General features: G+C 48.7%; 2 protein-coding genes across 4 annotated transcripts in view; one reads left to right on the top strand and one right to left on the bottom strand.

The window, feature by feature from the left end:
* IL5RA (interleukin 5 receptor subunit alpha) overlaps positions 1-4,854 on the top strand; it is an 18,187-nt gene extending 13,333 nt beyond the window's left edge. Inside the window, exons 10-11 of the mRNA XM_017735224.1 lie at positions 968-1,049; positions 2,919-4,854. Coding sequence (XP_017590713.1) covers positions 968-1,049; positions 2,919-3,011 — 175 coding nt within the window. The 3' untranslated portion in view covers positions 3,012-4,854. The remainder of the gene's footprint in view (positions 1-967; positions 1,050-2,918) is intronic.
* Positions 4,855-6,133: 1,279 nt separating this feature from the next.
* Positions 6,134-13,726, bottom strand: part of CNTN4 (contactin 4) — a 176,508-nt gene continuing 168,915 nt past the window's right edge. For all 3 annotated transcript variants that reach the window (XM_008634445.2, XM_017735222.1, XM_017735223.1), the window contains exons 18-23: positions 12,153-12,387; positions 11,548-11,663; positions 10,976-11,162; positions 10,366-10,478; positions 8,909-9,077; positions 6,134-7,940 (exon numbers count right to left, since the gene is read on the bottom strand). In XM_008634445.2, coding sequence (XP_008632667.2) covers positions 7,840-7,940; positions 8,909-9,077; positions 10,366-10,478; positions 10,976-11,162; positions 11,548-11,663; positions 12,153-12,387 — 921 coding nt within the window. In that variant the 3' untranslated portion in view covers positions 6,134-7,839. The remainder of the gene's footprint in view (positions 7,941-8,908; positions 9,078-10,365; positions 10,479-10,975; positions 11,163-11,547; positions 11,664-12,152; positions 12,388-13,726) is intronic.

The following is a 13,726-nucleotide window of genomic DNA, read 5'->3' as shown; positions in this document are numbered from 1 at the left end:
CTTAGAGGTTCTCTTACCTGCTCACACTTGCTAACATTCTTGGAAAAAGAAAGAAAACTACATCCACACAGCAAAAGCATTTCTAACATTATATAATATCTACCTTAATACTGCGAGAAGTCAATATTACAATATATGTTTATAACACCAGGCAGCCCTAAAAGCCCGGCACTGGGTGGGACCAGCTGTGGCTGCGGGGGAGAGGCCGGGGACAGCCTCAGGCAGCTCCTCCTTGTCACCCACGCGTCCCCAGGGCCCAGAGGTGTCCTGTGAGGAGCGGCCCAGCTGCCCGGCCCCAGTGGGGACCAGTATCCCTGGCTGGGACCCGCTGTGGACCGGGCTGCTGGCAGAGCAGGAGGGGCAGGAGGTGCCGCAGGCAGAGCCGGCTGCTGCCGGGGCCCGCCATCCCAGGGACAGCGGCTCCCTCACATCCCTCAGGGCCGGCGGCTCCCTCACATCCCTCAGGGCCGGCGGCTCCCTCACATCCCTCAGGGCCGGCGGCTCCCTCACATCCCTCAGGGCCGGCGGCTCCCTCACATCCCTCAGGGCCGGCGGCTCCCTCACATCCCTCAGGGCCGGCGGCTCCCTCACATCCCTCAGGGCCGGCGGCTCCCTCACATCCCTCAGGGCCGGCGGCTCCCTCACATCCCTCAGGGCCGGCGGCTCCCTCACATCCCTCAGGGCCGGCGGCTCCCTCACATCCCTCAGGGCCGGCGGCTCCCTCACATCCCTCAGGGCCGGCGGCTCCCTCACATCCCTCAGGGCCGGCGGCTCCCTCACATCCCTCAGGGCCGGCGGCTCCCTCACATCCCTCAGGGCCGGCGGCTCCCTCACATCCCTCAGGGCCGGCGGCTCTGTCACATCCTTCAGGGACAGCGGCTCTCTCACATCCCTCAGGGCCGGCAGCTCCCTCACATCCCTCAGGGACGGCGGCTCCCTCACATCCCTCCACTGCTGTTTCTTACAGAAACCACGTATGGAGCAAACTGTTCCCACCCATCCCAACGCCCAGCAACAAATTCCGAGATCCCTTCCCAGTTGACTACGAGGTAAAATAATATTTTAGTTACTTTTTTCTTTCTTTTTTTTTTTTTTTTTTTTTTTTTTTAAATTTAAAGAATTTTTTTTTTTTTTTGAAACTAGAAGGAATGCTTGTATTTCTGTGCTGCTTTTTTCCCTGTAAGGCTGGGAGCAAATAGGATCATAGAGTCATTAAATCTGGGAAAGACCTCCAAGACCATTATATCATAGTATCATATCATATCTATCGTCTCCTTTGACTGGATAACGCCATGGCCACTGAACCCATGGAATTCAGCAATTCCTGAGGCTGTTTCTGCCATCCTCGCTGCCGTGGTGGATTCTCACCTCGCTGTGTGGCCGCTTCCTTTGCCCAGGACAGGTCCCAGTCGGCTGCAGCTCTGGATGTGGCTTCGTTTGCAGATGTGGTGTCTGGGGAAGGGAAAAAAATGAACAAGAGGATTAACTGCTATTGTTGAGTGCTCTGTTCATATACACTGAATTTCAGCCACACCTGTGGCTCTGCCTTTTGCAGGGAAATGCAGTTTCTCCACAGCCAGGCAGAGAGCTCTGCCTTGGCCGGGACTGGAGGGTGACTCCTGGAGAGCTGATTTTGTTCAGCCTAACAATTCAAAAACGTTTTGCTCCTGCTGTTAAGCTGGATTTAAGCCTTTCTACGTTTGCTGTCACTTCTGATAAATACATTTACCTTACAGATGAGATAAACCCTCATTGTCTGCTCAGGGGAAGGGCTGCTCAGCAACTTGATTTTCATTTGTCCCCTTGGAACAGGGGTTTGGTTTTTTGCATATTGTTCTTACTCCATGGTCTGGTCGAGCAAACAGGCTTAAAAGATTATCATATAATGTTTGTTTTTAATTAAATGGTGTAAAATACCATGACTTGGGACATCACAACTAAGAATATGAGAAATAGCAAATATTAACGCTGCAGCTAGAAAATGTGAGCTTGCAAAGGCAGGCTGACACCCTCAGAAGCAGCTCTGCCTTGTTTGCAGTTGTCTCTTTACTTGAAGTGAGCTGGGCATGGTAGGTGACACCAGCTTCAGGTTTCTGCTGGCACCACAGCCACAAGGTTGGTGGCACTGGCAAGGAGAGGTGAGGACATGACCCAGGTCCCTGCTGAGATCACCAGGGAGAGGGAAGCTGTTTGCTGGGGACATTCAGTTCCTAAATTTGGTGTAAACAGGAGGTGAGGTGACGAAAAGCCCTGCACGGTGCTGGCCCGTGGGAACCTGCTCATCCCTGCTCTGTCACCTGCCACCCTGCAGGGCTTCCCAGCAGCTCAGCTGCTCCTTTCTTCTGCAGCTCACCAGCCCTGCACACTGGTTTGTGCAGCTCTGTCAGGATGTGGCCCCAGAAATGGGGTTTGCTGCCACGTATTCAGAAAAATTCCCGTGCTCATACCATGTTCCCTCACTGAAAGGGCTGCCAGGCCTTGGAAAAGGCTCCCCAGGGAAGTGGTGGAGTCACCCACCCTGGAAGTGTTGAAGAATCAAGTGGATGTGGCCCTTTGTGATGGGATTTAGTGGGTGTGGTGGGGTCTGATTGAGGGTTGGACTTGGTGATCTTGGAGGTCTTTTCCAGAGTTCTGTGATTCTGTGCCCTCCATCTCCTCCTGGTGCTCTTTGTCCTTGGCTACAGAGGTGTGGCAAATGGGAGATTTGGGGGTGCAGGGCTCAGGGGACAGAGGATGAGCAGCTCTGTGAGAGGCTCAGCTAAATCTCCTGTTGAACCCAATGCTTCTGAGCTCCTAAACCATGAAACATTTTGGGTTAATCCCTTCTAAATGCACCAGTTTGAACTCTTAACTCTCCCCCAGCCCAAGCCACCCTCCCAGCTCCCAGCTCCCAGCTCAAAGGGGTGTTTGCTTTGCAGAGAGCACGGACCTGCACCAGCTCCACGGAGACTGAGGTGGGCAGCCTGGCTGAAGACCTCTACTGCAGCGTCCTCGATGACTCCGTGTTCTGAGATGCTCCATGTCCCCACAATGTAACCCACCAATGCTGGAGAGGGCTCTGTGTCACCTCTCCTGTGTCCCTGTTCCCACTGGGGAGGAGAACTTGCTTCCATGAGTGCCTTGAGATGTTACCAAACAAAAAGTGCCAGCTCAAGCAGGATTTAAGTACATGGCACAAGGGCTGTGTAGAAAAAAAAAGCTTGGAAAAGAGCTAATGGATTCTTTTTTTCTGGGTGGCAGCTTAATCTTTTGGATATGTGTTTTACCTTACTCTGACAACTGGAGATGTGAACTGGGTTTGGCATGGTCCTGTGGATGCAGCAAGGTGGTCCTGGGAGTGACCAAGGGGGGTCAAACACTGGGAAAAGAAGAAAAAAAGTTGTGAAGCACCCAATGCTGTCACCCCCCAGTGCCGTCACCCTCAGCTCTGTCATCCCCAGTGCTGCACAGCAAGGCCATCATGAGAGCAGGGACACTCACCTGGCCTTTGCTGATTACACTTTGTAAAGACACTGTGAATTTCCACCTGAAAAGCATCCATGGAAATGCAATTCCTGGGTCAAGGCAGGTGTGACTGTGCAGCCAGACCACCCTGTGTGGGGACTGTGCAGGGCCAGTGTCCTCTGCAATGCTCAAAGGCACTTAAAGCTTGCTTTGTTAAGTGAACAGCACCAATTTGGGATGAAGGGAAACCCCTGGGATCAGCTCAGCTGGTCAGAGCATGGTGCTGATCACACTGAGGCTGTGGTTTGGTCTCTGTAGTGACCATTGGACTCGATCCTTGTGGGTCCTGTCCAACTCAGAATATTCTGTGATTCTGTGATCTGTCTCAGGACTTTATAAACCCCCAAAACTTCTGGATTTTTTAGGCTATTTAAGACAAAAGTCAGCTTGCTCATGCACCTGATGCGCAATTAGAGCCTGACTGCTCCTGTGAGCAAAGCTAACCCTGTGTCTGCTCCTGCTGTCCCCTCAGGTACCACAGTTCAGTAGGAAACAGAGCTTCACCTGTGTCCTCACTCTCCTGAGTGTGGGAATCCTGTTGGGATGGGTGGGATCTCCGGCCCAGGGGGCTGCTCCCCAGGAACCTTGGCACTGGGCAGGCATGGGACACTCACAGGTGGCTCCTTTCCCATCCAAGGCTCCTTTGCTGGCTCTGACATGGCTGGCAGCATCTACAAGAGGTCAACAAGGGATTGTTTGTGCTTCCTGGCACGGGAGATTAAAGCTTAAGTGGGGGAAGAAAGAAAAAAGAAGAGAAACAAACAGATAAACTTCCTCAAATGCACCAAGAAAACAAACCAGCCTGGGAACAGAGAGTTTGCAAATGGGAAGTCAATAAGGAAATGTGCCAAGGACTTCCTGCTGCTCTTAAGACTCTGAGCTGAACGAGCTGGGCTCCTCCTGGGTGTGAACTCCAGTAGTTCTGAAAATCCAAGCCCAGTATTGCAGCCTGTTTTCCTTTGCTCTCTGTTGTTCCATCTTAAATGACCTGGGTTTGAGACCCAGTTTCTAATTTATTTCCCTGTGTTCTGTGATGCACTGAGGGAGTTCTCAAATAAACCTCAGGCTTTGCCCTCCCTGGCTGTGGCCCTTGAAGTTCTGGTCTTGCAGAATTCCTTCTAATTCCAAGAAACCTGCTGTCCATGGAGCTGGGTTAAACATGTTAACAAAGAATAAAAATAAAGATTTGATCCAGCCAATAAGTCATGTGGAAGGTGCCTAAAGAAATGGAGTTCCCAGGTACCACAGACTAAAAATAATTATAATAAATGGGCCAGTTCTCATCTGGATGAAGTAGTACTGCTCCATCAAAATTAATGTAGCTCATTAATAAAACGTTTGTGCCTCCAATGTCTCTCCTGCACATGCTTTTAATGAATTTGAGGGGCCCAACTTTACCAATCTAAAATCAGAATTTCATTAGTGAAATCCTAAAAATGAGACTAGAGAGAATTCACTTATTGGAATGTACTTTATGTCATGCCTTCAAGTGGCTTAATAATTAAGATTTCTACATATAATTCCATTGCCATTAATGGCAAGCTATTGCAGAGATGAATGCAATATATTTAAATACATTTTGCATGTCAGGTCCTTGGTATTTCCAGGATGAGTCCTCTTGGGGACAGGCAGGGCTGGACAGCCTGGAGAGCCACCAGCCACACTGATACACATGCTGCTAAGTAAAACCAACCTGGTGTAAAGCAGGAGTAGCTGTGTTTCCCCAGTCAGGCTGCAGGGCCAGCCCACTCACCTTCAGTGGCAGAGGTGTGGGGGGATCTCCCCTGTGCTGGAGAACCAAGGGTGCAGGATGAGGACAATTCCTGGCCATGCTGCCTCCTCACGGTCATGGTCCCTGGAGCAAAGGCTTTGTTCCAGGCAGCACGAGGGAAAAGGGAATTTGTCCAGGATCCCAGGCCACACGGGGGGCTATGTGAAGTTTTGGCACCACCACCCCAGATCTCCATCCCCATTCCCACAGCAGAGAAATATTCATTCCTAATTTTTTTCCCTTCAAACCCAGCTCCCAACCCCGTGCATTCATCCTTCCCAGCTCTTCCCTGCTGCCTCCAGGAGAGCAGCCCCAAGAGCTGCTCCTCACCCGCCTCTGGAAATGGCAATTTCACGTTTCTTTTTGCACGTGGAATTGTGCTACTGCGCCGGTTTATTTTTATGCTTCCCTGATTGCAAAGAGCTGCATTGCTCCTCTGAAATGCAGAGAGAACCATCCAGCTCCTGCCCCTGAAAGGATTAGTGGCTTTGGTGGATGTAGCGGTTTCAAGCAGTGCTCCCACAAACCTCAGGAATGCGCAGGATAAGCAGTCTCTGGAGGGGCTTTGCTCCAGCCATGGGGTCAGAGATGCTCCAACAGCACCATCCCCATGAGCTTGGACAGCTCTCGGCTCTACAAAACACACCCAAAATTCACCTGCTCACGTTTTTTGGTCAGTTTTGGGAGCAGAATTAGACCCAAGATGTATAAATGGATTTTTTTTCTCCTGCCTCCACAAAGTTTTGACTTAAACCAACTCTTGGATCTTCACATCAGTGACAGTCTCAGCAGGCTCTGAGGTGAAATTTCTCACTGGGAAGAACAAAAAGTGGAGGAAAAAGGCTCCTGGAAGACAGGTATCTTTACAAATGACAGAATATTTATTACCAATACCTTTAAAAAAAGATTACATCTGCTAGATCACTGATAAATATCATTTACACCGGGGAGAAAACTACAGAAGCTTTTTTTTTTTCATTTCATTTTTCTTGGTTTTGTGAATTTTTTTTTTTTTTAGGTTTTTCTTATTTTATTTATTTTTTTTTTTTACATAGAAGTAACCATATCAAACTAAGAAAGGAACACAGCTTGAAATACTGACAATATTTCTCTGGTCAACACCCCTGACTTTTACACAAGTGGAATCCTGATTATGAGTTACTGAATAAATATATTTAGAAGGTCTAAAAGTTAACTGTATTATTTTGTAAGCAAAAAGGACAAGTTACAGGCAAATTCAAGCTATCAGGAGGAAAAAAAAAGAAAAAATACCACTGCAGCACATTGAAAGTTGAAAATTGTGTAGAAAATTCCATTGCCTTTTCCAGCGTTATCCCATCCGAACTTACAAAATTCCCCGTAGTAACAAACAGTCCTTCTCTTGAGAAGAATTATTCCAGTGTGGATATTGTCATTTTCTGGTGTGACTCTCTTCTGCCTCCAGGCGTCTGGGAAGAGTTTCTAAGGAAAGGCAAAGTTCCAGCAGGGATCTCCAGGAGATCCCACTTTTCCATGGATAACCTGGAGCCGGGGTGGCACTGCTCCCGCTCTGGGCCAAATTCCCGAGCGTTGTCTGGAGAGTGGAGTTACCAAGGATGAGGAGTTGTGTCCCAAAGAACGAGCCCAGAGCAGCTTTATGTCTCAGTGTGGCTGTGTTCTGGTTTCCTCGGAATTAATCCCCAAAGGTGTGGAATTTCCTTGGAATTAGATCTCCAGAGGTGGGTTGAGCTGGGTTGAGCGAGCCTGCAGCGTTTGCTGCTCCGGTGGCCGTCCTGTAGTGTCACCACAGGCAGAGGTCACAGCTTTGCAGGATCTTCATTCCCACCCCATTTTGATGCTGATTATGATCAAGACAAAGCAATTTCACGCCAGCCCCTCGTTGCTGCACGATGCCGGAATATTGGCTACGTGTCCTGTAGTCCACAACCAACCAAAAACCACATGGTTTTCCAAGATTCTGCTGTTGTGAGTGTTTGGAGTTTGTCCTGCTCAGAGCTCTGGATGAAACGTGTGTTAGAAGCACTTGGTTCAACACAGGAGTCACTGGAACTGCCAGTGAAATTCAGCCTGTTACAATCTGGGTCTGGATCAGTTCTGCCCTGTAAAACTGTACAGTCAGCTCCAGCCAACTTGCCAAGAACAACTTTGAACTCTCCATCGTAAAGGAAAAAATCCCAAACAATATTTTTGTGATAATGTCGTCCGTAGCATTTTAGAGCAGAGGAAAAAAATTAATATCTACATCATATGTTAACTTTAAAAAATTCTATAAAACACTAAATATATAATAAAAAATATGCATATAAGGACATATGTAAACTGCTTTGGTAACATCATATTACAGATGTTTTCAGTGCATTGCAGAGTTTCCAAGGAAACTTCAGACAAAGCTATATTTGCTTTGAGGAAGTACTGTATAATGCCATTCCTAAAGAAGCATAAACATTTTTTTTCCAGTAGTAAGATGTACTCAAACCACAATATTACTTAGTACTGGGTGTCTCCAAAACAACTAGCTAAATGCTGCTTATATTATAAAGAAGAAGTCCTTGATGTCATTGTTGTCATAAACTGGAGCGGGCTGTGAGGGAGATCATGATTGTGCTGAGGGCTGACAGGGTGCAGGCGCTGGAGGTTGACGAGCCCGAGCCTCTGGCGTAGGCGTCTGAGAGAGGGAGAGGGGGAGAACGAGACAGAGGTGAGCAGAGAACCATCCCTGAACTCTTCCTTGACCCACCTCCCCCGCGGTTTAAATTCCACTCCTCAGATAACGCACAGCCCCCATGCACAGCCCCCTCCTCCTCTTCAGCACCCTCCTCTTTACAGTCACCTCTCCAACTGAATTTTTGGTTTCATTTCAATTCCCGTCCCTGTTGTGTTGGGGCTCCTTTCACACTTCTATTATTTCACACACTGCCTGCTTATCATTATTTGGTATTTTTTCACAATTGCACCATATTCCAGCTGTTCCTTGTGGCACCAGCCTGGCAGGATTCCCACCCCGGAGGAGCTGTGTATCTGCTCAGTGACCCACGGCCTGGAGCCAAATGGGAGCTGGCGTGTTCCAGCTCCTCTTCCCTCTCCTGTGCTGCTGATTAAATTCCTCTGCATGGCTTACACAGCCACGGTGGGGAGAACTCTGCTCTCACCCAGGCTTTTTTTACATCGCTGTAATTTTAATGCCATATTCCTGCATTGCAGAGGCTCCTGATTTAATGCAGCTTGTAAACTGGGACATTATTAATGGAAGATGGGACATGGAGATTTTGCAAAAGCCATGTTGTGTAATAAAATACTCTTTGTGTTTGTTCTTCTACACCACCTCATTTCCCTAAATAAATATTTATGCATCCAGCACACAATGGGATATGGCTGTATAGTAGCCTTATAAATTTAGAAGCCTCTGCATGCTGTATTTGATTATTGTGAATTGCAGTGAAACAATACATTCAATGCATATATGAACACGGAACTGAGAGGGGAAAGTGCCTGGAAACCTTAAATACAAATAGAATTACTTAGGATAGCATTTCTTATGGCTGAATCTTGAGTTTGGGATGACATCAGGGCCAGGGACTGGAATATCTGCTGGTGGGACCCTGTGGCACAGACCCCAGTCCCTCCCATCCTTACTTGATATCTTTGGGATTCGGATTTGCTCGCTGCTGCTGCCATCGCCGCCGTCGCTGAAGGGTTTGATCTCGATGATATAGTCTTCATCAAAGGGCAGGGACAGCTCCACTGAGGTTTTATTTGTCTCTATGACAGACGTGCTGCTCTGCCTGTTCCACCTGTACAACACCTGCAGCCAAGGGGGAGAGAACAGGAGGCAGAAAGGGCAGAGCCACCTGCTGTCCTCAGAGTCGTCCACCTCAGGGTGTCCAGAGGTGCTGCTGCTCTGTTCCTGCCCCTGATGCTCAGGCATGGTCTGGTCACAGAGGGGACCCGTGGGATTTGCTGGGGACACCAGCACAGAGGTGGCAGTGCCTGGGCAGGGGGGTGACACTGGCAGGAGGATCAGCAGCACCGAACACGGCACCGGTACCTGGTGGAGCCCCTCAGAGAAACTTTTACCTTAGTCAAGCTAAAATAAACCCCTGTATAAGTAAAAACTTACTTATAGAGGTCAGAAACTCCTTATTATGCTGCTTCTGGAAACTGAGTTGGGATATTTGATGCAGTGCCACCAATGGTTTCCCAGAATAAATGACTTTTGTGAATGACCTTCTGAGCTGTGGGAGTTGTACTAATTTATATCATAAATTGTGACATAAAATATAAGATTTCTAGGCAAAAAGAAGAAAAATAAGCAATGTTTTTCTATGATTCAGGAAATAAATCCATCTGGTTGTGCTACCCTAACAGTAAGTTAAAGGAGAATGTTTTAGAAACCCTCTAGATGCTTTTTCAGGGTGACGAGTCTCTCTCTCCCTCTTTCAACCAGCTCCTTAATTTGCATTTCAAACATAAAATGTGTAGTAAAAAGCTGGTCCAGATTGCTGAGGTTCATCTGAGGTTTGGACTAAAAACCCTGAGAAATTACTTGTTTTTGATAAGCCCATACAGAGCACCAAAGACACTTAAAAGTTGGTGCAGGAACTGAGGGGAGCTGGCACAGGCTTGCCAAGTTGCTGGCATTCCAGACTGGGAACAGAACCTGGAGCATGGCCAGGTCCTGCACTGGCTCAGGCTCTGGTAGGAAATGTTTGCACAACTCAGCCCCCAGGGCAACATCTTTTTGGGTGAAATGGAACCCTTGTGGAAGGTGGTGGAGCTGAATTCTTCCCAAGGTTTCTCTCTAGTTAAATTATGTCCTATTAAAACCTCTTCTAATGAGGATTCTCTTTCTTTTCCTCTTGGCTTTGCTTTCTGAAGGAAATGGGAACTATTTAAAAAGCATTTTATTTATCTGCAATTAAGGAGCCAACTACAGCCTTTGGGAAGTTTCCATGGAAGGCAGGAGCGAAGTCCTGCAGGTGGGAGCTGCAGAAAAGAAATGTGCTTGTGCTACACAGGGCATGGCCTCTGGTTTTGGAGGAATGCCCCAGATTTGACCTGGAAGATCATGCAAGTACCATGGAAATACTCACTTTGTAGCCCCTCACTTCTGATTCGTTGTCCAAGGCTTTCACCTGGTCCCAGTTCAGGATGATCTTGGAGTCGGATGAATTCCACACAATGTTCCCGGGGGGCTGACTCGGTGCTACACCAAAACACACACAGCACCCCGTTACTGAGGGGAACCAATTCCCAGCTGGATCCCTGCCAGTGCCAGTGGGGCTTCTCCCAGCAGAGCTGAGCCTGCCTCAGCCCTGTCCCTCTGCAAAGCTAACGAGCTGCTCCACTGATCTGTGTCCTCAGGGTCACGGGAGGTGTGACACGACACGGGGCTTTAAATGAAAAAAGGATTCAGTCACTTGCTCAACATGCCTGAAACCAGAGGAAAAAAGCCCTCTTGAATGCTGAGATAAATATTTAATTTGCCTGCACGGCTGAGATTTCAGTTTTGCATGCTCTGCTTACTTAACACCAGGAAGAGCCTCACGAAAAAAGTAAAATAAAAAGCCTGAGCCTGGTAAATCTTCTGCACAAAAACCTGGCAAAGGCAAGTCTGACAGCTCCTTCAGACTCAAGAGAGCTCGGAAATGAGAGAGGGGAGCAGCAGCTGGGCCCTCGCAGGGCATCCCTGCCGACACTCACGTGGCTTTTTGGTGGTGACGTTGACGGCGGCGCTGGAGGGGCCGGTGCCGGCCGTGTTGTAGGCCCTGACTGCCAGGTGGTAGAGGGCATTGCCCCTCAGGTTGCTGACTTTTGTGGATGTTTGGTTCCCAACCGTCCGGATCCTTTTGGCGTTTTCCTCCTTCTCGTCGTGCTGCCAACACCGGACCTGGGAGGCAGAGCAGGGCTGTGGTGGTGCCCAGCCCCGGGCTGGCAGCACCCCTTTGTCCCTGTCACTGACCCAGATCTGCTGCCAGGGACAGCTCCTGCTCCCTGCCACGATCCCTGTCCCTGCTGGGGACAAGCCCAGCTGCAGTGCTCCCTCCCCAGGCCTGGCCATGGCAGCACCTTCAGGGAGGGCTCCATTTCCAGCCAGATCCCACACAGAAAGGTGGAATTTTTAACCATGTGAGAGAAATCTCTGTGCACTGAAGAGGCAAAGGGAAGCAAATCCACCTCAGGAACACACTCAAGGCAGTAGGAGCAGCACAAGGACATCTCTGTGTCCCCTCAAGGCTTGCTGCTGAAGGGATCCTGCATTCTGTCTCCCATACCTCATATCCCTGTATTCTTCCTTTGTGCTGGTTCTCCCACGGGGGAGCCCAAGAAACTTCAACGTCTGAAGCAGAAAGGCTTCTGGCCAAAACAGTGGTTGGGGCTCTCGTTGGCTCTGGGCAGTTAAAAACAGAAGTAAGGATTTTCAATTCTATGTTCAATTAGTCCCAATCGTCAGGGGATTCATTTTCTTCATTGCACAAGGAAGGAAACAAACAAATGTCCACATTTCAAACCGATGGCCTGTCAGGCCATGTCGGGCCTCTCCCTCAGAAATAATAAGATGTCATTACTAAACTCAACCCAGGATACCATGTACTGTAATTAGGACAAGTGGGAACATTTTCTAATCAGTGGACATTAATTCATGCTAAATCTCTGCGGAATTCTTTCCAGATTACATATTACTTTTCCATTAATATCAAAAGATTTCATTACGATTAATGTTATTTTAATGACTGTGAAAAGAATTAATCACGGTTCGCCATTTATTATAAATCAGAGCAAGGCTGAGGTATCAAAGGATGTGTCAAGGTGGAGACCAAACCCTTTCAAACCCTGCAGCACAGAGGAGGGAGAGGAGGTGGGGAGGGCTCATCTCTACCTTCCTCTGCTGAGTAGACGACGGTGACGGGGCTGAAGGACCCTTCCCCCTTGTTGTTGTAGACGCCCACTTTGACCTCGTAGGGCGAGAAGGGCGGCAGGCTCTCGTTGCGGAACACGTAGCGGGCGGCGTCCGGCGAGGCCACCACCGTCTGCATCCAGCTGACCGTGCCCAAGGGCCGGAAGGCCACCACGTAGCCAAAGCCACCCCCGTTCTGCAGCTCCTCGGGCACCGTCTGTGGGCAGGGACAAACAGCAGCTTCAGCACACACCGACCTCCCTGGCTGCACCCTGGAGATTCCTCTTGGTCCTCTTCGTTCATAGGTTGGACTTGATGATCTCAGAGGTCTTTTCCAACCTACTTAGTTCTGCGGTTCTGTGATTCTGTGAACACAGCACTGGAGATGGAGGTGCATGAGGTCCTACTTCACATCCAACCTGAATTCATCCCACCCTGCCTGCACCAGAGCCTTTCTGCTCCATGAAACAGGAAGCAGCACCTCCAGAAGACACTTCTTCTAAAGCTTATTTCCCTTCCCTCCCTGACTAGATGGGGCCTCCATTGGTGATATAATTTTAGGCTTTGTGAAGAGCCTGAGGTTTGCTGGGGTGAAGCAAGGACACGGTTCCTGCTTCCCCAACACACGTGCAGCTGCTCTCATGCCTTTGGGATCACATGTGAAGCCCCAAAGAACACACCCTGGACACACTGATGCTTCCTACTCTCAGGCTTGCATCCCCCTAAAAAGCTGCATTAAACACAAAGGTTCCAGTATTAAAATAATCCATAATTATGGGCCACTGTCCCACAGATGTCCATAGAGCTTCAGCACGGGTTACTGCTCGTGACTGCATCCTACTCTGTATTGTAGGGCTCAGAGCACATCGTCAAGAAAAGGCCTCTGGACATTTAAAAGAGTAAAACCACTCTTCTGTCAAAATACAAATTATATTTTGCGCAAATTACATCCCAAACCAATGGCTGATGTTCTGGCCATGTGTGTTTTTGAAACATATTGCAGTATCTTTAGGAGACACGGCGTAACTAATTAGTCCAACAGAGGAGGAAATTTAGCACATTGAGCTGTGTGGTGAGGACAAAAACCCATTTATAGTTTTTAATAACCTTAAAAATATCTCTGGCGATTCATTCTGCCAGCTTGGTCAGAAATAGTGCTAAATGGAAGTGTTAGCATGTCTAGTGGAGTTCATTATTAGGAGAAATATGCCAGCTGCATCGCATCACAACATGGAAATACGAGCAGACAAATGACTAAAGTTCTAACCCCATCTGCCTTAAGGAATATTAAACATTTCTCATCTCTGCATCTCCTCTTGCTGGCTGCCATCAGCACCAATGAAAGCCAGCATGCCTCGTGCTGGCTTTTAACTGTTTGCTGCCTTCTATCCCAGAGAGGATGAGGGAGGAAGCTGGGAGCCAGCCACTGCCATTCTCCACCAGGTCAGGATGTTCCAAGCATATTTTATCCCTCGGGTGGCTCCTGGCCATCCACAATTTGTTGTATGGATGTGCTGGGAGCTGAGCCGGTGGCAAATCCTGCTGCCCACGGTCCC

This window comes from Corvus brachyrhynchos, unplaced genomic scaffold (assembly GCF_000691975.1).
Source record: "Corvus brachyrhynchos isolate BGI_N302 unplaced genomic scaffold, ASM69197v1 scaffold95, whole genome shotgun sequence".
Classification (NCBI taxonomy): domain Eukaryota; kingdom Metazoa; phylum Chordata; class Aves; order Passeriformes; family Corvidae; genus Corvus; species Corvus brachyrhynchos.
The sequence above is the reverse complement of the archived record's forward strand: the minus strand, read 5'-3'. Positions and strand labels throughout refer to the sequence as shown.